This window comes from Bubalus kerabau, chromosome 3 (genome assembly GCF_029407905.1).
Source record: "Bubalus kerabau isolate K-KA32 ecotype Philippines breed swamp buffalo chromosome 3, PCC_UOA_SB_1v2, whole genome shotgun sequence".
NCBI classification, from domain to species: Eukaryota; Metazoa; Chordata; class Mammalia; order Artiodactyla; family Bovidae; genus Bubalus; species Bubalus kerabau.
The window spans coordinates 80,929,113-80,957,066 of NC_073626.1; the positions used below are offsets into that span (position 1 = coordinate 80,929,113).

Genomic DNA, 27,954 nt, shown 5'->3' on the forward strand with positions numbered 1-27,954 from the left:
CTCCCTGATGCCCTGACTTGAGAGCTGGGCATCTGCCTGACATCCTGCGAATTGCCCTGAATTTGCAGCAGGCAGGTGGAGGGAGGAGTTGGGAAGGAAGAGCATTTAAAGTCCCCCTCCTCTGCTGATGCCTCCAACCTCGGCATGGATTATAATTTAAGTGATTGTTCTCTGTTGCATACAGCCCCAGCTTGGGATGTTCCAGAGATAAATCAATAGAATCTGGTTTGAGTTGGATTCAGCCTGTTCAGGAACTAGGTCGATTGAAAAGGCTGTATGGTGTTTCACCTCAAGTAAAACCAGATAATGAAGGGGAAAATCGATGTCTCTCTTTCCCTAGGAAGTCAGAGGCAAAGCCTTCTGAATGTGTCTAAACACGCGAAACCTCTATAAAAGGGAATTCAAGGAACAAGCAGCCGAGAGAGCCCGCCTCCCCCACCTTCTGTTGGTCACATGCCTGCTGATAAACGAGAGCAGGAGGCAAGGACATTTGGTCCTTTAAGGCTTTTCCCTTGCATCTCCAAAACAGACTATGCTTCATTACTGAATGAAGACATGCTGAATCCCTTGAATTGTAACTGGAAAGAAAATTATTATAGCACAAGCATCTTATGTTCTCTAATTTCTCTGTCAATCTTCATAAAAATAAAATCGTTTTACTTAGAAAAATTACTTGGTGGAAACTGGGAAATAAGGTTTTTTTGTTGTTGTTCCTGAAAGCAGTGACAGCTACTGAAAATGGTTTCTCTTCCCATCTATTATATCAAATTTTCCATGAAAGCTGAATATTTAAGAATGAATTCTTTAAAAACAAACTGTTTGAGAAAGCTCATAAATCAAGAGCAAACTTGGAAACAAATGACTGGACACTGTTTATGGGATGTTCATATATTTACTATAAAAGTGATTCTCATGAGCATCCTTTTACCAGGATTACTATTGTCAGTATGGAAATTCACTTTTCTCAAACATTCATAATTAATGTCCTTGACTTAAGGAGCCCTCGATTCCAGCAGCAGCTTCAGAGGCAACATTGAGGGCTGAAATGGGGCCCCCAGTTTCTGAAGGTGTCTCCCCTTATTTGGCACTCATGAGTGTCTACTTGAGAAAGAAGGATCTTTTGGGGCACCAGTACTTTAGAGATGAAAAAGGAGAATTTCAACTTTGGGAGTCCAAGTCTTCTCAAAGGGGATCATTGGGTTTTCTGAGCAGATTCCCTCTGCACTGGCTTCTAGTCTTTCCCACTCAAAATGAATTCCTTCTAAACTGGATTGTTCTAGAATAATCTTCTGTACATACATATGGGCACCATCTGTGATTCTCTCTGCTTACGACCATATAATGATGCCCTAAATTCTCACATCAGATCATAACTTCTCTCCTTAGAAGTCATTCACTATTTGCTGCACACATGTTATTAATATCCAGCCAGTATACTTTAAATCACATGAAACAAGGACTGTGTCTTAGTGCAGCGTGCTGCACAAGAAGTGGGTTGTACATATTCATGGAGTCAATACAGGCATTCCCCTTTACACGTCTTTACCCATCCCTCAACCATGCTCCTCTCACTGGAGAAACAGAGGTCACGAATGACCTTCTATAAAAGACAAGACCAAAACTCAGTATTCATATCATGCCCTAAGTCACAAATTATACAGAGAGGCAGTCAGTGTAGGTAATGATTAAGGTCAGTAACCTGGAGCCCAGGTTACTTGGTTCAACTATTAACCAGTTTTGTAACCTTAGAAGATTATTAACCTCTGTGTCTATACTTCCCCACCCATCTATAAAATGGGACAACACATAGTCATATACCACATTGGTTGGTTTTTGTGATGATTCAATACATAAATATATATAGCACTTGACATACAATAAAAGCTACTTATTAGCTATAAATGAAAGCCATATTTGGAGTTTTGCTCCTCTATAGATTTAGTTGAAAGATTTGTTGTTGTTGTTTAGTCATTAAGTTGTGTTAGTCTCTTGCAACCCCATAGACTGTACCCCTTCAGGCTCCCCTTTCCATGGGATTTCCATGGACGTATCTATATAATAACTCGGATGAGGAAACATTCTTCTCTTCAGTTAGCACTTACAAATACTGACACGAAAATGCAGGGGCTTCCCTTGTGGCTCAGATGGGAAAGAATCTTCCTGCAATGCTGGTTCGATATCTGGGATGGGAAGATCCCCTGGAGAAGGGAATGGCAAGCCACTCCAGTAGCCTTGCTTAGAGAATTCCATGGATAGAGGAGCCTGGCAGGCTACAGCCCATGGGGTTGCAAAGAGTCTGACATGATTGAACATTTTCACTTCAGAAAAAAAAAAATCACGTTTGTGCAAATGCCAAAAGCTTCAATCCTCTATATTGAGTTTACACAAATGACATTTGTGTATACTTGCCTTAATTTGTTGATTCCAGTTGCTAATGACAAGATTTGCTGTCTTCTCAACTTCGTTTTCAAGCTATCAAGGGGGAAAAAGGGAAAAAAAAAAATCTTGCTGTCTTCTTGTTGAGTCATGGTGCTGTTTTATTAATTATAGTATAACGTATCATAAGCAATAGAAATTTAAAAACCCTACAGTGGACATATTTCCTGAGAAAGTAGCCAACTCTCTTTTCCTCAGGTCAAGAATCTTATCACAGGATTTAGTATGAATGCATTTGGTTGGTAAGATAATCATTTCTAATATTTAGTTATATTAAAAAAAAACCATAAATGGGCACAATCTGTGTGGAGCGGAGAAGGAACTTGTGTAACCTGATATCACGTCCCATCCTATCACTTCCTTTTCTGCTTCATTCTGTGCAGCCCACACTTTAACACCCTGAGAAATGGTAAAAGTCCTTCAGCGGTAACTTAGCTAAGTGTCTTATAATTTCTGAAGTGAATACTGCTTTAATTTTAAAGAGATTGAATCCTTCATCATAATTAACTTTTTCTCCTACTTTACAATAGCCAGTGGAATAGTAATAAAGCCGATGAAAATGGACCTAGGCAACCTCGTAAGGAGACCAGATTTAAGTGAGGGCAAAACCTTTTAGCTGAACCATAGACCTTTCCTCTAAACCCTTAGACCAGCCATCACTCAACCACATTGAGATCTAGCAACACTGTACTTTTATTTTTTCTTATCAGTTCATTAAACTTGGATTATGTGTTTTATTGTAACAAATACGATTAAAATAATTTTATGCATTGTGCCACTTTTGACTTTCTGTGGCTGAAATGCAGATCGAGTTCACTTAAAAAATTCAAATCTTTTGTGAGAAAATGTGATAGGGTGATAGGGGTGCAATGTTGTTTAGTCACTCAGTCGTGTCTGACTCTTTGCGACCCCATGAACTGTAGCCCACCAGGCTCCTCTAGAGGTCCATGGGATCTTCCAGGCAAGGATACTGCAATGGGGTGCCATTTCCTTCTCCAGGGGATCTTCTAAACCCAGGGACTGAACCTACGCCTCTTGAATTGGCAGGCGACTTCTTTACCACTAAGCCACCAGGGAAGCCCAGGGGCGCGATAGGGATGGGCAAATATGAAACAATCATGAACTGAACCAGCAGTGTGGGGACCATGATATTAATTATCTAAAGCAATGGGATAAGAATCATAGCACTGTGTCTGATTTAGTAAGTACTAAGGAAATTCTGGTGATTATCATATTATTATGTGGTATGAAAATATTTTGTAATTAATGAAATATAGACTAGTGTTTGATTTCTATTATGATGATTTGCAAAGGCAGAAGATTATATTACTTTCTGGTAACTACTGTAAACTGCCCCATCATCCTAGCCCTAAGGAGGGCATCCATTCTAGTAAAAATACATGGATGTTCACCCAACATTGATTCCATTTCCTGACTTAGTTTTATAAGTTCAAATAAGATTTTTTCAGTATCATTTCTCTTCCATCAGGGCTTTCATAAATCCTCTCATCCTACAGACTTACCACCTTTAAGACTGGCTTTCTCTGGCTGTGGTCACTTAAAACTCCACTTAGCTACTGCCCCTACCTTTTGCAAAGACCTACTACTACTGCTCTGAACTTCTCACCTTACCAGACAGTGACACCATCTCTATTAGAGCTAAGCAGTGTTTATTAAATACCCCTTAATGGCACCCCACTCCAGTATTCTTGCCTGGAAAATCCCATGGATGGAGGAGCCTGGTAGGCTGCAATCCATGGGGTCGCTAAGAGTCAGACATGACTGAGTGACTTCACTTTCACTTTTCACTTTCATGCATTGGAGAAGGCAATGGCAACCCACTCCAGTGTTCTTGTCTGGAGAATCCCAGGGACGGGGGAGCCCGGTAGGCTGCCGTCCATAGGGTCACACAGAGTTGGACACAACTGAAGTGACTTAGCAGTAGCAACAGTATGTTGCCTGGAAATATATTTTGAAGTACTTACTGACTATATGATGCAGAAATAAAAGGAAAAGGAGTGCAAATGCAACTGTTCTGGAAGGAAAAGTACATAGGCCATATAGATGACCAGGTGCCCTGAAAGTATTTTTCATTTTTCTTCAATTTTAAGGCTATTTGATATCTATAGCAATACCTATTATTGCTTTAACCTAATCCCAAGCTGAAAAGTATAAAAAAGCATTTCCTCTTAAAATTGTGTTTCTAATTCTATTTACTAAAGGAATACTTACTTATTGAAAAGCAATGTAAATACAAAAAAATACCAAAAAATTAAATAAAAATAGCCTCTAATTCCACTATCTAGAGATAATCATTCTGGGAAGGTGCATCTAGTTTTTTTCCTATGCATATATACACACATTTATTTTACAAAATTGAAGTTACATTGTTAGATTTGCTCACTTTGTTTTTTAATTTAGCACTATATCCCCATACCATTAAATTCTTCTATAAGATTTTTAATGGGTACATTCCATTGCTTGAATTTATCCTAATTTATTTTTGGAAGATGAAAATGTTTCCATTTTTTTACGACTATAAACAAGTCTTTAACAAACATCCTCGTACATACATCTTTGGATTTGTGTTTATTTTTATGATAAAATGCCTAAAACTTAGTATCACTTTTCGACTACCTAACTCTTGAGCCAAAGACAGAAATCTTGCTTTAACAGAGCAGAAAAGAAATATTTTGACTCACTGATTTTCTCTTTTTTTCATGTGCACTCAGGACTTGATGAGCTGGTTTTATTGCTTCCAACTCAATTGCTTTGCCAAGTTTTCTGGAAATAGAACATAAAAGACACACAAGCCTAGTATTAGGATTTATATCTACCTTCCAAATTATTTTCTGAGGAAATAAAATAGTGTGTTACAGCATATCTACTCAGTGCAAGTTTGCACGGGAGTATTTGTAGTACACCCGCTTTAAATATTTATGACTCCCTTTGGGGTTGGAGCAGGGCTGGGCTGTGAGTACTCACTGATGCAGGTCCCCTGCAGACTTCATGCCCTCCGAGACCCAGGCCCAGGCACTGACAAGACAGCTGGAGCGAAAAACAAGGGAGGACAAGTGTGGGTGTCATTTTTCTAGGAGTACCAGAAATAAAGCATCCCATCTGATTCCTGCATTTGGCAATTGCACTCATATCCCTAATCCTGTTTCAATTTCTCCATGGGATTAAAGCCAACATATTTATTTGCACTGTAATCATTACATGATCTGCTTTTTTTCCCAGTCATTTTCATTCCAATTTCCATTTCATGTCTGTAAAGTATCAGGGGAATAAAGTAAGGATATCAGGATTTCATGTCTGTAAAGTATCAGGGGAATAAAGGATAAGAAGGCATTTAGAACAGGTGAGAGAGAGAGCATGCCAGAGGTAGAAGACCCTTAAAGACAGCCTTTTCAGGCTCTTCATTTTACAGATGAACCACCGGAGGCTCAGAGAAGTTAAGTGATGGATGACTTCAGAACCCTGCTCATTCATTCCCTGTGTGCTCCTCTTGCGGTTGGGGTATAGTTCAGATTCCCTTCTGGCCTATAGGAACACAGCTCAGATACTCCATAGTCTTGTGAACAGTATCTCAATTTAACAAAAGGGTTGCTCTGCCCTGACCCAAGCAGCACAAAGAGAGAACCAAGAACTATGAAGCTATTTTTCTCCTACATATAGTTGGCTGTCAAATAGCAAGCCCATTGTATCGATAAACCGAAGGGATACAGCCAGTGTAGGCTTTGATGGAAAGGAGAGGACAGATCGGTGCCCCTACTGAGAGCAAGATGGCACAGAGATTTTGTCTCCAAATGACTTGGGCTGCACCTGGCAGCCGCAGAATGGGAGAACTAGATCAAAGGATGTCAGATTTTCTACGCATCCAAAGCCAGGCACAAAACCAAGCAAAAGAGAGGACCTACTGTATGCTCCCAATTATAGGAAAGTCCAGAAAAGACAAAATAATCTAGATCGAAAAAAAAGCAGATCAATGTTACCTTGGGACTGTCTTGGGGAAAGGACTGTAAACAGGTACAAGGCATCTTTTAGTGTGATAAAAATAGGTATATTTTGATTTTGGTAGAGGCTGCATGGTGTATACTTATAACAAAATTGATCAAAATATATACTTAAAATGTGTGATTATTGCATGTAAATTAAATCTCAGTTGAGTTTTTAGGTTTTGTTTTTTTTTTTTTTTTTGTCTGTTTGTTTTGCAAGAAATCCTAGTACACTTTCAGGAAGAGAATCTGACTTTTGCCCCTAGGAGGAGCAGGGCAGCAGAGCAGGAACGTGAAGGCATTGACCTCAGAGGGTCTGTGTCTGAATCTACAAGCCCCACTTTGTGCCCTGCTTGACCTTGGAAGAACTCAGTTTTCTCTGACTCTCACTTAATTGGTCTTTGAGAAAAGAAAGAAATAATTTGGGTTATTATACAAGTACCTCACAGAAATTATATGAGGTAGGTGTTATTTCCATCTTAAATACACTACACACTGAGAGGGAAGATATGGACTTTTCAGGTGGCACAGTGGTAAAGAATCCACCTGCCATTGCAAGAGACTCAAGTTCAATCTCCGGGTGGGGAAGATCCCCTGGGCGAGAAAATGGCAACCCACTCCAGTATTCTTGCCTGGGAAATCCCATGGACAGAGGAGCCTGGCAGGCTACAGTCCATAGGGTCACAAAGAGTGAGACTCAACTTAGGGACTGAGCACAAGATTCCTAATTCACCCAGATGGTAAGGGATAGAGCCAGAATTAAAACCTGGGCAATCTGAAAAAGTCTATTTATATTCAACCAGGGTGCTCTACTAGTTCCTCTGCAGGCTGAAACTGTTAGTCACTCAGTCATGTCCAGCTGTTTGCGACTCCATGGACTGCAACCCACCAGGCTCCTCTGTCTATGGACTTCTCCAGGCAGGATACTGGAGTGGGTTGCCATTGTCAACTCCAGGGGATCTTCCTGACCTAGGGAGTGAACCCAGGTCTCCTGCATTACAGGAAGATTCTTTACCATCTGAGCCACCAGGAACGCCCCAGGCTACTAAAATACTATCCTAAAAATCAGGCTCAAAGTCAGAGCGATTTCAGAGCCACTATTTGCTGTTATAGGATGATGCCTAAGGAGGAGTAAGAATGTTCCACAAGGCTTTTATTTTTTTCTTTCCCTCTTTCTTTTACCATCAGAAGGGGTCTTTGCAATGACACTGCCATTGGGTGACATCTGCAAACAATAGTCAAATCTTTGTAACAAATGATCACTAATGGACTGTTTTATAAGAATACCAATATCTTTCCTCGTTTCCCCAAGAGAAGTAATTGACTTCATTTTCAACTGAATTGAAAAAAACTTGTGAACCAACATTTTTTTCAGCACCTGATGTGTTAATGTATTTACATATATTATCTCATTTAATATGCACCCCTGTACCCACCCTCCCCACACACACAAAGGAGCATGTCCTGTTACTCCATATAACAGAAGAGGAAATCAAGGGAGGCCAGGTTATTTGTTGAAAGTCATAAAATTGAGATAAAGCAGGATACCCACTTCAGGACTTCAAGACCTACCAACTTAACAACTCTGTTTCCCAAGTTCGTATCATCACCAAGGCCTTTTCTGAATATGATCTTATGCCTCACAACGACACAGGATGAATTCAATTCTGAAATTCATTATCTGTGTCACACGTTTCTTAAACTCTCCAAGCTTTAAGTCCTTGTGTGTAAATAGGGATCATAAAAAGACTTCTCAGAGATTGTCGTGAGGATTAAAATAAATGTAGCAAATCTAGAAAAGCATTTAACGCAGTGTCTGGCACACAGTAAGTGCCCAAGAACTGGAAACCAGGCTTGATGCTCTGGACCTGCCACCTTCATAAAAGGAAGCTGAAACTGAACATATGTTGGAGGAAACAGACAGCACAGGCTCCATTTTGAAAGCAGGACTCCACCTTGGGCCGGACTGTGGACTTTGAGCTATATGCCCAGTATGTACAGAAACAACAAACCAACTGGAAAACCAGAACCACCCCCACCATGGAAGAGCCCCAGGGCTCGTAGGTAGACTCTCCATTACCTAAAAGAATACCCTAATTATCTGTGTAACCAAATAGAGTCAGAAATTCTATTATGCTTATTGGGGTATGACCACAGGCCTATTGATAATTGTCCACGGTTAGCTACCGAGGTTTAAGGCATACGAATCACGGGTTTAAGGCATACAAATCACGGGTTAACTTTGATTGTATTCTTCTTGTCCTTTATTCAGACTAGTTTCAGAGAATTTGGGGAGGTGGGTTTGAGCATGTACACTTAGGGTATATAAGGTTTTCACAAAAACTGGTTGGGGTTCTTGGTTAAGAGGAGACTCTGCCTTGGGCCTGATGGTGTAATAAGCTGCACTCCACTATCTGCACTATTCTTGTGAGTGAGTTTGTTTCCCGGAATGCGTGGCTACAACAATGTCACTTTTTAAAAATTATTTTTAAGAGTGATTTTTGCCTTACCTCTTCCATGTACTTACTTTTTCTTTGCGCTCTGTAATGTTTTGCTTAGCTTGGTTGCCAGTTTCTGAAGTCCTTTGGCATAATTAATCTCCAGATTTGCCCTGTTAGCAAAGGGAGACTTGTTGGACAGGATACAATGACTGGAAATCAAGAAAAACACAAATACACACACAAAGATTTGAAGGAGGACTCAGGCTGATAATGTAAAGCATAAGGAGATGATTTGTCTACTAGAAGGATTCTCCTGTCCTAGGCGTAATCCTTAAGGGTATCCAGGAGAGTCCTAAAAAGGGAGAGAAGTTTTAATTTAACCTTCTTGTACAGTAGCATTATGGGTTGGATTGTGTTCCTGGAAGGTTGTTGCTAAACCACGAAAGACACCGGGATTCTTGGCCTCCGGAGGAGAAGAATTCAATCGGGGGCCAGAAACAAGGCTTGATTGCTCAGAGCTTTTGTGTAATAAAGTTTTATTAAAGTATAAGAGAGATAGAGAAAGCTTCTGACAAAGACATCAGAAGGGAGCAGAAAGAGTGCTGCCCTGCTAGTCTTTAGCTGGATGTTATATAGCTACTAGCAGTCCACTAATTAAAGAAAGGAAATGTCCCAAAACTCAGAGAATGGTACCAGGCCCCTCATCCACATGATGCATTTTGAGATAATCTTGGCACCAGGTGAGTCATCCTGGGCCATAAAACGTTTGACATGAATCTTGAAGAAGGGCAGATTTCCATACAACTATATAGTTCCATTAACCCAGATTAAAGAACAATGTATGAGTATAACACACTGGTTTGTCTGAGCCTTTAGGCAGAACTGACTTGAAGACTGAGTCTGGGGTGAATACATAGTGCATTAACAAAGCTTAAGACAAACATTTCCATAAGAAAAATGCATTGGTTAGCTCAAGGTTTGAGAAAAGTTAAGCTCAGGTGGAACCAGGTGTCATAATGGCAACACAGAATTTTAAGAGAAACCTCTTTTTAAATTTGTATAGAGAAGGGGGGAAAATGCAACACTAGTTTGTTTCCTCCTGCCATTAAGAGAGAGAAAAAAATGTCTGACACTTGCAGTTTATCTCCTCCGTTTGGAGACCCCTGGTCTTCCTGCTTGTTACCCTCTCATGCTTAAGTCCTAACCCTTTTGCCTGTGAATATGACCTTATTTGAAAATTGAGTCTTTGTAAATGATCAAGTTCAGATGTAGTCACTGGGATGAGCTAGAACTCAATATGGATGTGTCCTAATGAAAGGAAGAAATTTGGGCATAGACACACACAGACACACACACAGAGAATGCTGTGTAAAGATGAAGAGGCAGAGAGCGGGATGATGAGTTGCAAGCTAAGTCTCCTGAAGGTTAAACGCCAGCAGACCAGCAGAAGCTAGGAGAGAGGCATGGAACGGATCCTCCCTACAGTCCCTGGAAGGAAGCAACCTGGCCGATGCACTGATCTCAGACTTCCAGCCTCCAGGACTGTGACACAATAATGTTTCTGTAGTTTAAGCTACAGTAAGTGACAGTAAGACTAGAAGTTTAGTTACCCAGCCTGTGGTGCCTTGCTATGGCAGTCCTTGCAAACAATTCCAACTACGTTTCTACTTATCCTGAGACATCAGCACTATCAGACTAGCTCTAGACTATAATGCTGCTACTGCTAAGTCACTTCAGTCGTGTCCGACTCTGTGCGACCCCATAGATGGCAGCCCACCAGGCTCCCCTGTCCCTGGGATACTCAAGGCACAAACACTGGAGTGGGTTGCCATTTCCTTCTCCAGTGCATAAGAGTGAAAAGTGAAAGTGAAGTCGCTCAGTCATGTCTGACTCTCAGCAACTCCATGGACGGCAGCCCACCAGACTCCTCCATCCATGGGATTTTCCAGGCAAGAGTACTGGAGTGGGGTGCCATTGCCTTCTCCACTAGACTATAATAGCTGGTAATAAGATAATAATGGAATTAACCAAATAGTAACTTTCTAATTGGGGCTTCCCTGCTGGCTCAGTAATAAAGCATCCGCCTGCCAATGGAGGAGACTTGGGTTCAATCCCTGGGTGGGGAAGATCCCCGGAAGAGGAAATGGCAATCCACTCCAGTATTCTTGCCTGGAAAACTCCATGGACATAGGAGCCTGGCAGGCTAGAGTCCATGGTGTCCCAAAAGAGTTGGACATGACTTAGCCACTTAACAACAGCATGCTTCCTAATGGGCCAACACGGGATTTAGAAGATGAATTCCCATGAGTTTGTATGCAAGACAAGACCCATTAGGGAATCTGGGCATGCCCCTCAAAAGAAATCTCAGTTCTTTGGGATAGACTGAATCACTCTCATCTTAAACTGATTTTTCCATGTCCCATTCTAGGCCCATCTATAACTAAAATGAAGACACATTTTTATTTATCTCCTCACTTTTCAATGAAAATAATAAAAATGTAAGAAATTAAGTTGAATTTATACTGTGTTTTTCATCTTACTATAGACCAGAGAGTCTTTATTACATATTTTTCAGTCTTTCAATTCTATTTTTATTATAAAACATCTTTAAAAATTATTTATGACTCTGTTTCATTTGGGGAACAATCTCAGGACTCTTCAGTAATTAACTTAATACTTGGATGTTCTCACACAAATTAGACTCAGTGTTATGGACCAAAGAAGGAAAGACAGTTCTCTTTTGTAAGTGAAATCCAGATATCATGGGCTATGAACCTGTTGCTAAATTTCTATTCATTTTTCTTCATTAGTACAGCTGTGTGCCAAACTATTCAGGATGTATGTTAAGGCCTAGGTGCAGAAAACACCCATTTGGTAGCAGGCCTTGTTCAAGAATAAGAAAAGGTTAAGGCAAATATTTTTAAATAATGAAGATGATAAAGAAATAACTCATAGTGTTTTAAAAAAGATTTCTCTGCTCTTGGAATAAGTTCTGACTGATGGAGAGAGAGAGTCCTGGTTGGCAGCAAGCTCAAAGAGATCACCACCCTCAATGAACTTGAATGTTCTAGAATCCCAGGAGAGGCTGTCACTCAGTAAAGTGGCTTTGCTGCTAAGTCGCTTCAGTCGTGTCCGACTCTGTGCGACCCCATAGACAGCAGCCCACCAGGCTCCCCCGTCCCTGGGATTCTCCAGGCAAGAATACTGGAGTGGGTTGCCATTTCCTTCTCCAGTGAGTGGCTTTAGAAAACTTTAAAAGGAAGTAATCAGACTTCCTTAAGGGGTTTTATGATAATTAAGATGTGGCAATCACCTAAATAGAGGCTCAAAGACTCTATTTCTATTGATTTCTATTGACCTACACCACCTGACCCCTGGCCCTCTTTCTGGTTTCTTCTTCTGTCACCCTCTCATTCACCATACCCTTGTTCGGTAGTCATATGTCATCCTGCCTCAGGGTCTTTGCACATGCTGTGGCCTCTGCCAGGTAGTTGGTCTGCTACATAACCCCATGGCATTCTCCTTCATGTCAGTTTCAACCAGTCTTGTGCAAACATCACTGCCTCAGAGGCCTATTGAAAACAGCATTCTTGTAAGTATCCCCTACAGCTTTATTTATGCCCTAGCATTTATCACTATCTTACATCACATAATTTTTTAGTGTGCTTCTATGAACATCTCTAGTGTGTAAGCTCCATCAGGGTCAGGATTTTGTATTACTCATTGCTATATCTCTAGGCTTAGAACAGTGCTTGGCATGTTATTGGTACTCAGCATGTATTTCTTGAGTGAATGAATGGACTTCCTATCAGGTCTTGGTTAGAATTTTTAACCAGTCTCCACTACAAGTCTGTTCTCATTTCACTACTTTTGAAAACTTTAAACTGCTGAATTATTTAAATTCAGTCCCACAAGTTTCAACTGTGCTCAGCTCTGACATCACTGTACATGACTCTCTAGCACTTGCAACAGCTAGACACATAAACCCTCTCCTAACCCATCCTAACCAGAGGGATCTTGAGGAGTTTCGTTTCTAGCATTCCATTCTTACTTGGAAGCCACACATAGAACATTAAATGTGATGATGCATTTGTTGAGCTCAGATAGTGATAGGCACCGAATGAGTTCTTAATAAATATCAATTTTTCTAATATTGTTAAGGAAGTACACTGAGTGAAACCACCCACCCTGGCCAGGCACCATAGTAACCATTTGCATGAGTTGTTTTATGACAGGAGGTTCTGGTAAGGAACATGGAACTAATAAACCTCCACCAACCAGAAGAGTTCGGGAAAGGTCAAAAGGAGACACCACATGTCCGACCACCTCCCAGAATCCTCCTCTCTGGCATCCATCTTGGCTGAACAAAGCGTGCACCACTAGGAAGGATTCTGAGTCAGAATGACTGGCTAAAGACAACCTGGAAACTAACCCCATCACCGTAAAACCTGAGACTGCAAGCCATGTGGCAGAGCTGTTCTCCTGGGTTCCCTTACCCTCCTGCTCTCCACCCGGGTGCCCTTTCTCAATAAAATCTCTTGCTTTGTCAGCACATGTGTCTCCTTGGACAATTCATTTCCGAGTGTTAGACAAGAGCCCAGTTTCGGGCCCTGGAAGGGGTCCCCTTTCCTGCAACAATATGATTATGAGTATGTATCCAAAAGAATTTCTAAACATTCAGAACACCCCAAATATACAGAGACAGAGAGGTGTGGGGGAAAGAAGGTACAATTTTCTCATTCACAGCTCCAGAACCATCCTGAATGGCTCCCACAGGAAAAGGAATGCTGTCAGGCACAGGCTCTTCCTCAGAATTCAGTTTCACTTTTACACAGTTCTTGCAGGTTGTATAAGATAGCTCAGAGGCTAAGCAGAAATATAAAAAGACGATGTCAAGAGTGTGAAGCATGGTGTTCCTTTACATCCTTAACTCTTTCTGATTCACCTGCAGGGTCGGGGGGAGAGGGGGTGGAATGGGCTTTGGTGGCAAGAAAGGAGAGGGTCCTGTTCACTTTGAACTGATGGGCTCTTCTGTTTTGAGCTCCGTGTCTCTGCTGGCTTTCTCTCATGAACGGTAGGAAACCAGCCTAGAGAGACCCAATTACCACACAGCATCTCTTGCTTTGGAAGGCTTCTCTTTACATACAATTATCTATAGGTTGGTATACAGCTTAAAAATTCTTGTAATCCTGCCCATGAGGTTTGTGTCCAAACAGTGCAGTCTCTCCTGACAAATTTGTGACATGTTGATGAGGCTTGACCTGTGTTTTGTCTACACAGAAACTAGTGACTCCGGCATTTATTATACAACATGACAGGCAACATTCTAAGTGCTTCAGGTATGTTTCCTCATAACCTGCAATCACTCCCATCAGGAAGGCACACTGACTCTACCCATTTCATGGAGGGGAACACTGAGGCACAGAGAGTTTAGTCGGTAACTTGCCCTGCTGGAGGTCACTCATGAAGAAGTGACAGCTGGGATGCAAACCCAGGTAGTCTGGCTCAAGAACCTGCCTGCCCAGCACTCCACTCTTCTGCCTCTGAAACTGGAGAATTACAGGGGAGTCAGAGGCAAATGCTTTTCAAAATTGACACCGCCTCTCTCTCTGCCTTTAACTGCAGTGTTCTGATTCACCACAACTCGTGAGGCTTAGCAGCTAGAAATGGGATCACAGCAGCCTAGGAGAAGACAGAATGAGCTTCCTGGGGCTTCTTCCAAAAGCATCTGTGCAGTTCGTTGTAAGGCGTTTTCCTGGATGAGGAGGGGGAGGTCTTGAGGGTGAGGAGGAGGGAGTGGGGGGAGGAGGGGTTCTGATATCACATGTCACCAAGGTAGCCCTCTGAGGCCAGACTGAGCTGGACACAGCCTCTCTGAGCAGCACAATTGTACCCTTTGTCTCTCTGCCTTCAATACTCTAATGGTAGCCCTACTACATAAATATATTAGTTTCCATGGTGGCTCAGATGGTAAGGAATCTGCCTGCAATGCAGGAGACCCAGATTCGATCCCAGGGTTGGGGAGATCTCCTGGGGAAGGAAATGCCAACCTAATTCATTATTCTTGCCTGGAGCATTTCATGGACAGAAGAGCCTGGCGGGCTACAGTCCATGGGGTCCAAAGAATTGAACATGACTTAGAGACTTAAACCATCACAATACATAAATACTACATATATTTCATATTTAACACCAACATTCAGGACTTCCCTGGTGGCTCAGATGGTAAAGCGTCTGTCTACAATGTGGGAGACCTGGGTTCAATCCCTGGATTGGGAAGATCCCCTGGAGAAGGAAATGGCAATCCACTCCAGTACTATTGCCTGGAAAATCCCATGGACAGAGGAGCCTGGTAGGCTACAGCCCATGGGGTCGCAAAGAGTCATCAACCAAGTGAAACAGGTTGCAGTCATTTCCTCTTGCATTTTAACACTAATGACCATTTCAGAATCCCCAGCAGATCACCCTACATGTCAGAAGGTAAGGAAATGAGAAAGTGGGAAGGATGAACTTGTGTACAGGAGGGGAACATGTTGCTAGGCTCCTTTTCTGGTGAGTTTGCTTACAACTGAAAAGCTCTCTGGCCTCTGAACCTAAATGGCTTTATCTTAGCAGAGGTTAATGCGTAAATTCCTCCCCAGAGAAAAATCACTCTAAAAAGCCACATTCCAACTGGCAAGTGTGGAGAGAGCTGCCATTGTTATAGGTTAGAAAGCTTGCAAATTGAAACAAACACTGCCATGTGGCTCATCTGTTTAGGGTCCCATGAAGCAGAATATACATCATTTCCGAATTCCTGCTAAAAAGAAATGAATGGACAGAGTCAGAAAGGGACATGTTTTCCCAAGGCAGACATGGCAATGCGCACCCCCAGCCACACTGGTTTCTTCTAAGGCATGTGCTTTAATATGGCTTCTAGCCTAGAAGACACCACATGTGAAGAAAGTCAACAGAGGCAGAGTTAACCTCAAACTGAGACATGGACTTTTCCCCCCGCTCATTAAAATAATTGGAAACTAGTTTATAAGAACATTGAGCTCATGTTCTAGCCCTACAGCTACTGTATCTAATAGGAGTTGAGATTCTCTCTCCAAGCAATTGTCTTGGCACATGTGAAATTGATGATGTATCTTTTTGGATGGGTAACTCAATCTTGGAATATTCCAGTGAGTCTTAATAATCCCTGACCAGGGAAATGGCATGCACTGACTTTTAATCCAGTTATATTCTAATTTCCTCTCAGCATGTGGAGGCAGGTCAACACATTTTCATTAGCAATAATGAAGATCAACCAATAAGTCAAAGACTAACATTTGTCTTAGATTTGAAAATAAATCATGTTTAAAAAAACATGAGAGACAGAAAATATGTGGTATCAGATTCAATATTTTAGACATGGCTCAAATTAAATTGTAAGACTATTAAGTGACCAGGTAATCAATTTTCGAGTGCTCCACTCTAAGAAAATTAAGATGATAAAAAGAGATTAAAAATGAAAACTGTAGCTGTTTCTGTGTCTATGAGGAATCGGTTAAAATCGAACGAAGGCTCTGTCAAGACTGAAAACAGCAGGTGACAACCCTCCCCCCTTTATTATGAATTAAGAAGAAATTTTAGTCTGAAACTCTTTGCAATATCACACCCCCATTCCTGGCCTCCTGCTTTCTATCAGCAACAGCTTCTTGGGACCTGATATGCTGACATGTTCCACATAAGCTTTATCAGTTTGCCATTTGAAAGATAGTGGCAAGCTCATACAAATAGGCTGTATATAAAAGTTAATAACAATTTGAAAATTGAAAGACATTTTTACACAGGTACTGCTTTTTGAGCAGTGGGATTCTCTGGCTAGCCCACAATACCCACTTCATCATTATTCATTGCCTTTATTCTGGTTCCTGAGAACAGTGTCTAAAAGGAGAAATAGGAAGATGAGACTTGGAGGTCATGCTGCTTGGGTGTCCAGTCTGGGAGTTTCACTGAGTCTCTGCTTGCTTCTGGCCCAGGGGATGCACAGCTAAGGTTGGTCTAGCACCTCAGATCCTCTGTGTCTGTTAATTCTTGAACTGTGTGAGTTTATGTGGGTGGGGAGAGGGAGCTTTGTTGTGGGGGAAGTCAGGTGAAATAGATAAGAAAGGCAGTTTTTAAAACTTTTCAACTGGAAAGCAAAATTTTATACAGAATCCCACCATATTATATAGATGCTGTGTTCTGAATAAGTGGGAACAGGAATGAAAAAGGGTGCTGAGTCCTGCCCACTAATTTCTTCCTACCTGCTAAAGTGACCCCTGAGAGCTTCCCACAGACCCCTGTGCTACCAGGTACAAAATCCACTGGGCTTGATGACCACAGGTGTCCCTTACCATAGAAAATCCTAATACGTTGTGAAGGGAACTGATCACTCCCATGGCTGTGCCCTAAACTGCCTGCCCGCTTGGAAGATGCCCTCACGCCATGCCTGTGTAGATCTGAGTAGAAATTACAATATGCCACCTTTTCCATATCCCCATCTGTAAGTTAGGGGTGGGTGAGAGTATTCACATACTGTGTTGGATTGTGAGACTTTATGTAAGAGAAACCAAAGATAAGATGCATTTAACGCACTTCCTGGTCTCTTCTATGATTTTATTATTCTCTTCTAGCTTTTGTTCAGAATACTCTATGTAAGTACATTTCTTTGACACACTCATTTATTACTCCTTGTAAAGAGCATAACTTAAACTTCTAAAAAGTTGTGAGGTTGTGAGTGCCTAAGGCACAGAATCACTCATGAGAATACATTTATTCCCTCAGTGAGCATCCAATGAATGCTTACTCTGTGCAAGTCATGTGGGATACAAAGACCCTTAAGGAGTTCAGCGTCCAGTAGTGGAGACAGACAAGTGAACAGAAAGGCAGTATGCCATAGCAGAGATAAATACTAGTGGAGTCTTGACCAGGAGGCCAACCAGAGTGGGATGACTGAATTCTGAAGAATGCATTGAGTGGAAGCTGGCAGTGAAGGTAGAAGTGCCTCCTGGGCAGAGGATACAGCATGTACAACTGCCAGGACCCATGATGGCAGGAAGGAGGGGTGGGGAGGTGATTGCAAGTGGTTCTACAAGCAGCGACCGTAAGTAAGACGGAGAGATGTGATCTGAAAGATGTGATCTTAGAGATGTGATCTTTAAGCTGATCTTAAAGTTCCTTCTGTGAAATACTACAAAGGCTGAATTTTATACTAAAGGTCACGGAAACCTCTGAAGGGTCTTAAACAGGGTCCTGACCACAAAGTGAAAGATGTCTTAGATGCTCCCTTGTTGAGGCAACTTGCTTGGGTGAGAAAAACTAGATCCTCTGAAGGGACACAGCTCTGAGCCCAGGTACCAGACCTGAAGTTTGAGAGTGAATTAGATTTCTACTTTCACAATGCCCCTCAGCCAGGGGCCTTCATGCAGTGTACAAACTGCCCAGCGGCAGCACAGTACCCCAGGCAGAGGACAGGTTAAGAGTGCTCTGCTAGAACAATGGCAGATGCCATGAAATGAAAACAAAGCTAGAGGAGCAGAGGTGTCTGGAAGAGAGAAATATAAGGACTTGGTCATGAGTTGAGACAGCAGAGGAGCTTTCCTGGTGGCTCACACAGTTAAGAATCTGCCTGAAATGCAGAATACCTGGGTTCTATCCCTGGGTCAGGAAGATCCCCAGAGAGGGGAAAGGCTACCCACTCCAGTATTCTTGCTTGGAGAATTCCATGGACAGAGAGCCTGGTGGGCGACAGTCCAAGGGATTGCAGAGTTGGACATGACTGAGCAGCCACTGATCACTGAGACAGAAGAAGGGGTCATGGGTGGCTCCCCCGTACTGGGCTTGATTGGGTGGGCAGAGGTCCTGGTAATCATGGTTAAAAATCCAGAAGGAGTGAGTACCAGCTTTGGCAAAAAGCTGATCAACTCTATTTGGATAAGCTTCCATTGTGGTTTCATGGAGCATTCAGCTGGAAATGTCCAATAGCCTGTTGGATATATGGTTTGAAGTACAGGTTAAGACGTATTGCCTAGTACATATGGAAGCTGTGAATATGCAGAAAAGGGCTGAAGTTGTGGGAACTAAGATCACTCAAGCTATGGTAGACTAGAAAAGATAAGGATTTATTAAAGATTTCATTTTAATCACTTATCTTTTATTGACAGCCTCTGCAATGCCTTGTAGATGAAACAATGACCAACTACACTTCCTTCTTTGTTTTCTTCTTTTATTTTTAATTAAAAAAAATGTTTTATGTCCAGAGTTGTGGTACTTGCTGTTTGAAAACCTGATCTTAAGCTTTCATAGAGGAAAAAAATAATTGATTTTTCCCATCAAAGCCTGTTTACACTTCAGCTATGTGGGGCAGGGAACCAAATGTTCAAACAGTTTCTAGAAATGTGCCTTTGTCTTTTTGGATCTGATCTGTGATTGTTTTGAAGTGAATGTGATGGCTTTGGCATTAGGCATTTTAGGAGCTGCTGTGTGTTTCTGGCTAAATCTGAGTTGCTACTACAAAAAAAGGAAACTGAAGCAGCTAATTAGATAAAAGAAGCTAAGCACAGCCATGAATTACAGAATTTCCAGGCAAAATGGTGTTTCAATTCCAACACACTTTTCTATCACCACCAATTAGAACAAATGCAAGAAGGCAGCTGAGCTTGGAAATAGAACATTATCTGGCCTTGAAGCTTGATTGGGATGCAGTCCCTTGTAGCCAGGAGCTAATACAGATGTGGTAGCAGAAGCACATTCCAATGGATTCTTAAGCAAGGTGTCTGCAACTGTTAATATCCAAGGATAGTAAAGGCCCTGTTTAACAATACAGGTGTAATAATAAGAAAATAAACCTTAAACTAGCTTTCGTTTTTTTAATTCAATCTACAAATATTTACTGAATGCATTTTATGTGGCAGGTATTCGTAAGCACCATATGCCCTCTCACTAAATCTTTCATATGTTGGCTGCTGGATTTGTCTTCATGAATTTCTATGTCATGATTTTCTGTGTCTCGGTAGAACCGCCTGCTGTACGTATTCTAAGGGTACCCTTTTACTTGTTAATGGGGTTTCCTGTTACTTGTCTATACTCTTAAGTAATATGATGTTCTCAGTCACTCAGTGATGTCCAACTCTTTGAAATTCCATGGACTGTAGCTCACCAGGCTCCTGTGTTCATGGGATTCTCCAGTTAAGAATACTGAAGTGGGTTGCCATTCCTTTCTCCAGGGGATCTATCCCACTCAGGGACTGAACCCCGGTCTCCTGCATTGGAGGTGGATTCTTTACTGTCTAGTCATTAGGAAAGCCCAAGTAATATGATAGCTTCTTTCCCAGAGTATTGGCTTTCTAGGCATTTTCCTAATACCAAGGAAAGGTATCACTGATTCATATGTAATAAGCCCATCTTATTTTCCATTTAAGAGGAAAATAAGCCGAGTGCTCATGTCTGGATAACTGGTGGTAAACAGCTTTTTATCTTTTGTATGTCTGGGGAATGAACTACTGGTAACTAACTACAGACTGGGGACAGTGAAGGCAAGTGTAATACCAGCTATGTTGGTTGTGACCACTCCTCCTTTTGATATGGTAATTATGTTCTCAAACACTTCTTTGGAAGAGATAGGAACCTCAGAATCACTCCCAGTGGGAAAGAAATGACCCAGTCATGGAGGGAGGTAGCATCTGTCTTTGCCAGCTGACATGCAGGCAATTTGTTGGGGGAAAAAATACAATATACCACATATTCATAGATTAGTAGGGACTTTGTGTCCATTAGAAAACAATTCTTTGGAAACACCTACTCTTTTAGCATGGATGACATCCTTTAGGTTAACTACATGATCCAAGAGCTGAAAAAAGGAAGGAGAGCTTCAAGCTAAAGTGTGAGGTGGCATTGCCAAATGTACATTTATCAGGAATAAATATAAAGCAACTCACACAAGGTATCTTGGTTAAGGGGAAATGATTTAATTGTGAAAGATTAGTTTTGCCCATTGTTCAGGAAAGCATTCATTGCATATATGACCTAATAGCCAGCATAATTCTTTGGGTCTAGGTAAACCATTAGATCCCCTCTTTGTATTTATGCTATGCAATTTTTACCCCAGAGATGTGCACATAATTTTGCTAGATTTTCAAATTCTATATTCTGCTCTGCTGCTGCTGCTGCTAAATCGCTTCAGTCGTGTCCGACTCTGTGCGACCCCATAGACGGCAGCCCACCAGGCTCCGCTGTCCCTGGGATTCTCCAGGGAAGAACACTGGAGTGGGTTGCCATTTCCTTCTCCAATGCATGAAAGTGAAAAGTGAAAGTGAAGTCACTTAGTCGTGTCTGACTGTTAGCGACCCCATGGACTGCAGCCTACCAGGCTCCTCCGTCCATGGGATTTTCCAGGCAAGAGTACTGGAGTGGGTTGCCATTGCTTTCTCCGATATTCTGCTCCATGAAGAGATAAAACCATGAAGGGAGATATCTTAACTACCCAAGTGTCTCTCCTTCGCTGGAGCCCATTTGCCATTCTGGAACATGTGGGAAAGTTTGCATGTGAATAGGTCTAGGGCAGATGGAAGCCTGAGGAAGCAACTTCAAGAGAGACACAGGTAAGAAAGAAAGGTTTTGACTGTATGCAAAGTAGGTGTGTCTGTGGCATAGCAGAGATGCAGAGTTACATAGACAAGAGAGAAAGAATAGGGCCATTTTGGAGAAATAATTCTCTTAAATTTATCCAGTTATTTGTTGAGTTTGTTTACCAGGCATTATCCATCATCAACCTTCTATCTTTATAGCTCTCTATCAGGCACTAGTTTTGAACCTGTAGACACCAAATAATCAAGGCTCAGCTTACTGTAACCCAGGTCACTTGTATGGTTACTCTGTGTACAGATTCTTCTTGATCTGCAGGAGGGAGATGTTTTCTAATTAGGTAATAGTTTGAACTTGTATAATAGTTAACTGGTCTTATTTTACATAGTTTCCTTTGAGATGGATCAAAAATATTTTTCTTATAGAAAAAAAAAATTCCCTCCAAGATTGGTCCTCTCTCTTCTCTTCATAGAACTAAAGCAATTTGGCTATTAAGAGAGAAATAACTTATTTAAACTTGTTTTCTTTTTGACTCCATTTGACAAACCTGGTTCAGTTCAGTTTAGTTCAGTAGCTCAGTTGCGTCCGACTCTTTGCGACCCCATGAACCACAGCACGCCAGGCCTCCCTATCCATCACCAACTGCCTGAGTCTACCCAAATCCATGTCCATTGAGTTGGTGATGCCATCCAACCATCTCATCCTCTGTTGTCCCCTTCTCCTCCTGCCCTCAATCTTTCCCAGGGTCTTTTCAAACCTGGTTACTTCTTTATAAAAGCATGTTTGAACACTCCTGTATCTTTCCTTGACCTCGTTCACTGGTCCTGATAAAGCTATGTTCTTTATCAGGACCAGTGAATGTTCTCCCTTGCTCTTGACTTACTAACACAGGATGCAATTAACTCAGGCATCTTTGCTCTTATGGCACACGTACAGTATTTTAAACTTGAAATGGGTTCCCTTGAAAGAATAACCAATCTCTTTCGAAGGTCTCTTTGGAATTGTTTATTACAGAACTGTTGACACGTAGAGAAATGGCCTAAGCACACTGTAGGCCCAATTCAGTCCTCGGGGACTCTAATTTTAAGCAGGAATTTTTGTAATTTCTTGCCTGAGTTAAGTGTGTTCATTTCAGCATAATAAAGAGCTTTACACATGATCAAGTGTAGTATTAAGAGAAGATGATACTGAAAATGGTGACTCTATTCATCCACGTCCTCACTCAACAGACACTTACTGAAGAAGTCAAAAGGCCAGACTCTGAGAGCTCAGCATACAAAGATGAGTAACACACAGCTGCTGCCCTTGCCAGGGAGACAGAAAAGCAGACGAATAATTGCCATCAGTGTGAAGAGCACAGTAATGGGAGTATAGGTCAGGCACAATGGTGGGCCCCAGGAGAGGGTGATAATCAGAGGGACTTGACTGAGCTTTCCCAAGCAGAATTACTTCCTGTTGTTTCCTGATTTTTATGGTACCCCAGTGATAAATGTGAAATAGCGAAGAATCAGTCCTCAGACCGATTTCTCAAGTACCAAAATATAACACTGCATTCTGGAAAGTAGGACAGCTTGTAATCACTCCTCCAGTCATGTCGCTGGCTGCAACTAAAGAGGAAAAACTGCTCCGTGCAAACATGCATTTTGTACCTTTGCTGAAGAATGGATGTGATCTGCTTGCAGAAATCTTCTCCATTTTGAGAAAACTCCTTCAGGTTCTTGTATACTTTATTATACTGAAACAGAAAAGATGTACAAAAGGGTTAGGAGCACTCCCAAAGACTGAACTCCTGTAAATTCAGAATGCTGCTGTGATGAGGGCTGTCATAGTAAATGATCCTGCAGCTACAGAATGCACACTTTGATGAGTTCTTAAAAATAAAGAGGCAGTCTCTTCTGTCTGGATGTTAAAGACTCTGGAGGACTTTTCAAAAATAGAGCTGGTCTATCTGTTTCTTCCTAGGCCAAATGCGAACTCTTCATCAGTGGGTGAAGTTGGATTCCTGTCACTCCTTTTAATCCCAGGAAAGCTAAAAATACATCCTGAAATACACTGCAGATTCATGTTATGTCACCCCCACAAATTCCAATATATTTCTGGACCTCATGACAAACCCTGAACCATTAAAGTGAGTCTTTCTTGACTGTGATAGAAAACGTAAGTGAATAATTTGTTAATAAAATTTCTCCTAGTCCCCTCTATATCTCATTGAACTTTCATAATAAGAATGTTATACTAATGAGTTGAACATTTTGGTTGAACCAAACCTTTATATATTTATAAATAAACCTTTATCAGTGTATCTATATATGAATTTAATTGTAGACAAAAGTATTCCAATCGAAAGATTTTTGTCATGTGGCTCAAAACTCCACAATGTTCTTCTGAACATTGTATTGCTGAGGCTAGACATAGATGACAATTGCCCAGAGGGAGAGGGTGTCAGTTGATTCTGCTGCTTTCCTGACAACAGAGTAACAAGAGAGGCGATCAAGTCTCAAACACATCATCTCAGTGTTTCCATCTGGGAGATGGGATGGCCCATGTCATTTTTCAAAACGAGATCGCACCCAGGAGGATGCAAATTCTGTGTAGACTGAGTGTCATGCAGTGACTCTTTGCTCATACAATGAGCCAGCCCCTTCCTGACCTCAGATGCGTGGGCATGCTGCTGGTCACCCTGCTGAGAAGGAGAAAGGGCAGGAAACTCAGACTTCCTGAGAACCTCCTGTGGGGCAACCATGTTTCCATACAGGAATCTTCAGGGCAAGACAACTTCTCAGCTGTCACCCAGCACCTGGAGTAAGGGGCTGGTAGACTGGCAAATAGGACAGAGGGCACAGAGGAAGAAAAGCCTGGAGAAAGGACCGAAACAGGCCCCTACCTGCAGGGGTGGGACTAACCAACACCTAGGATGTAGTGACACAGTCTTATAGATACCACATCCTCTGATCTTTATGCAGTAGTTTAACTTTCCTCTGAATTTAACACAGAAAGCCACCACAGGACCTGGTAGATGCACAATAGGAGAAAACAGCCTCACTGAAACCGCCCAGAACACAAGGACTGGGGTCAGAGTGCAAAGGTCTTTAGAAGGACATTGTTGACTCCTAAAGCAAGGTTGGCAAAATCACGGGTTTACAGCACCGTCAGACACCTGGATAAGGGAGGAGCAGGCTGGGAACGGTGAGCTGGAGGGACAGCTGCCACAGCAACTCTGGACCACAGACTAGCTTTCTTGTCCAAAAAAGTTGAAATGAGGATTGGGATCTGAAAATTTTTTTTTTTTAATTGCAGCAAACGAGTCACAAAATTTTAAACTATCTTCCAAGCAAGCAAAACACACTTGGGTGTAGCCTTCATTATGAAGAAATGACTCTCTCAAATGAACTTACTTACAAAACAGAAAGAGACTCATGGACTTCGAAAATGAATTCATGGTTGCTCGGGGGAGGGGTTAGTTAGGGAGTTTGGGAAGGTCACTGCTGTATTCAAAATGGATAACCAACAAGGACCTATTGTATAGCACATGGAGCTCTACTCAGTGTTGTATGCCAGCCTGGATGGGAGCGGGTTTTGGGTTTTGGATGCATGTATATGTATGGCCGAGTCCCCTTGCTGTTCACCTGAAATTACAACAACATTAATAGACTATACATGCTCAGCTATGTCCAACTCTTTGCAACCCTGTGGACTATAGCCCTCCAGGCTCCTCTGTCCATGGGGTTTTCCAGGCAAGAAGACTGGAGTGTAGAGCCATTCCCTTCTCCAGGGGTTCTTCCTGACCCAGGGATTGAACCCACATCTCCTGTGTCTCCTGCATTGGCAGGTGGATTCTTTAACACTGAGCCACCTGTAAAGCCAATTGGTTATACCTCAATACAAAATGAAGTTTAAAGTTTGCAAAGAAAAAAAGAAATGATTCTCCTCTGAGGCATGAGAGTAAAATCACAGTTTGGCAACCAAGATTTCTCATTTTTATTTTCATAAATGTAAATTGTTATCTGTGAATGACATGATACTCTCAGGCCTCTTCTCCCCCTTACAAGTACAGTGGGAGAGTTTGGTAAGCACTTTAAAATTGCTTAGCTTTTTTGTTTATTTCTTAGTTACCTAAATATTTTCACTAAATTCTCCCTTAAGCCTTTTATTTCCTTCCCATAACACTGAATAACATCAATAAAACATAACTAGGTATCATGAAAAGAAAATAGAGAAATGTTAAGCAGACACATGCCCTTGGAATAAAGTCATTTCTCAGCCTCTCTCACCCTTAGGTGTAGCCATGCAATTAAATGCTTCCCAAAGGGAGATGGGTGAAAGTTCATGTTGGGCTTCAGTGAAAATTCCTTCCTCCTCTTTCCTGAATCTGGGAATTTAAATGACAGCTGTGCCATAAGGTTATCTTGAGGGTGGATGCCACATGCTAAGACTTGAGGTCAGAAAGAGAGAGAGCCTGCATCCTGAGGGCCTCTACCTGAGCCCTAACTCTCTACCTAGGGACATATTTTATGTATGCGAGGACTATAACAATAGACTTCCTTTTTCAAAGCCACTCTTATTTTGCATTTCTAAAATATACAGCTAAACATCATTCTAAATCGGAGTCTGTTTTTTTTTTTTAACATCTACAAGTGATTTATTTATTGTTTGTTTATTTTTACAATGTTGTGTTGGTTTCTGCCATACAACAATGTGCTAAGTCACTTCAGTCGTGTCCAACTCTGTGCGACCCCATAGACGGAAGCCCACCAGGCTCCTCTGTCCCTGGGATTCTCCAGGCAAGAACACTGGAGTGGGTTGCCATTTCCTTCTCCAATGCATGAAAGTGAAAAGTGAAAGTGAAGTCACTCAGTCGTGCCCGACTCTTAGAGACCCCATGGACTGCAGCCTACCAGGCTCCTCCATCCATGGGATTTTCCAGGCAAGAGTACAACAATGTGAACTAGCCATAATTATACATACATCTCCTCCCTCCCTCGCCTCCCTCAATCCCACCCTCCAGGTCATCACAGAGCACCAGACTTTTTGTTTTAAATTATGAAACATTATTATGTTTCAGAAATAATAATGATACATACACTAATTATGATATCCCTTTATATTCTTGCTACCTAAGTTACAGAGATAACAACACATTTCTGCTGTTTTTTCAACATTGCAATATTGTGATATTTTCTTTCTTTCTTTTTTTTTGACCAAGCCAAGCTGCTTGTGGGATCTCAGTTCCCTGACCAGAGCTTGAACCCAGGCTACACAATGAAAGCCTGGAATCCTAACTACTAGGCCACCAGAGAACTCTCTGTTTCTGCTCTTTTTAAGCAACATTTTCTTTCCCTTTCATAATTTCTTTGACTATTCTTGTGCAATTATTCTTCCTTATGAACATTTATCTAATTACAATTTTTAAAAATCCCCACTGAGATCTTAATTGGAATTGCATTACATCTATATATCTCAATTTGAGGAAATTAACTTTTTTATGGTATTTAGACTTCCCATCCAAGGGCACAGTAAGTCTTTTCATTAGTTCAAATCTTATCTCATGTTCAATAAAATTTTATGATTTTCTTTATAGGTCCTGTAGCATTCTTGTTTATTTAGAAATATCTCACAGTATTACACAGTATTAAGCAGTGTCTTTTGAAATAGCATCCTGTTTCTCTCTCTAGCTTACACCAAAGCAGAAATAAAGACTCAACAAAAACATCAGGGGGCCATGTGCAGGGGAGAAAGATTTGGATGCTTGCTTGCAAAGTGAGTTTTTCTGCTCTTAAACACTATAAGGTCCAATACTTCGGCCATCTGATGCAAAGAGCTGAGTCAAGACCCTAATGCTGGGAAAGATTGAAGGCAAAAGGAGAAGCGAGTGGCAGAAGATGAGATGGTTAGCGTCACTGACTCAATGGACATGAATTTGAGCAAACTCCAGGAGATAGTGGAGAACAGGGATGCCTGGTGTGCTGCAGCCCAGCGAGTCGCAGAGTCGGACATGGCTCAGTGACTGAACAATAACAAGGCGGAGACAAAGCAGAGAGCCAGATGGAAGGATTTGGAGCCTTCAGAGCAGAAGTGAGGAGAAGAAACTCCCACCTGGAAAACCAGGAGTGGAGGGAAGGGTCTCTGTGATGAGCTGTCTGAGGGCACGGACCCCCGCAGCCCACCATCACCGGAAGAGACGATTTGCAACCAAAGTCCTGGGGAAAGAATCAGGTGCCTCAGACACCATGTGTGAGGATGGGGCCAGTAGGAGAAACCTTGTCCCTAACGGAAGTGGGAATGAGCAGAACCGGTTGAGAATTTTTCCCTGTCGTGGGGCTACTGCATTTCCTGAACTTGTCAAGGCATCAAAACTCTCCAAGACACATTTAAAAAATACCATCTCCAGAGAACAGCATTGAAACATGTACATTGCCATATGCAAAATAGATGATCAGTGCAAGTTTGATTCATGAAACAGGGCACACAAAAGCCTGTGCTCAGGGACA

The 27,954-nt window shown here is 41.7% G+C and overlaps 1 protein-coding gene across 10 annotated transcripts in view; it reads right to left on the reverse strand.

The window, feature by feature from the left end:
* NOSTRIN (nitric oxide synthase trafficking) overlaps positions 1–27,954 on the reverse strand; it is a 64,873-nt gene that overhangs the window by 30,306 nt on the left and 6,613 nt on the right. For 3 of the 10 annotated variants that reach the window (XM_055572338.1, XM_055572337.1, XM_055572334.1), the window contains exons 3-7: positions 23,116–23,201; positions 8,962–9,045; positions 5,422–5,484; positions 5,139–5,220; positions 2,410–2,472 (exon numbers count right to left, since the gene is read on the reverse strand). In XM_055572338.1, the coding sequence (XP_055428313.1) occupies positions 2,410–2,472; positions 5,139–5,220; positions 5,422–5,484; positions 8,962–9,045; positions 23,116–23,201 (378 nt within the window). Of the gene's footprint in view, positions 1–2,409; positions 2,473–5,138; positions 5,221–5,421; positions 5,485–8,961; positions 9,085–23,115; positions 23,202–24,623; positions 24,737–27,954 lie in introns of all 10 variants that reach the window. The other 7 variants (XM_055572335.1, XM_055572333.1, XM_055572332.1 and 4 more) reach the window with 4 other exon arrangements.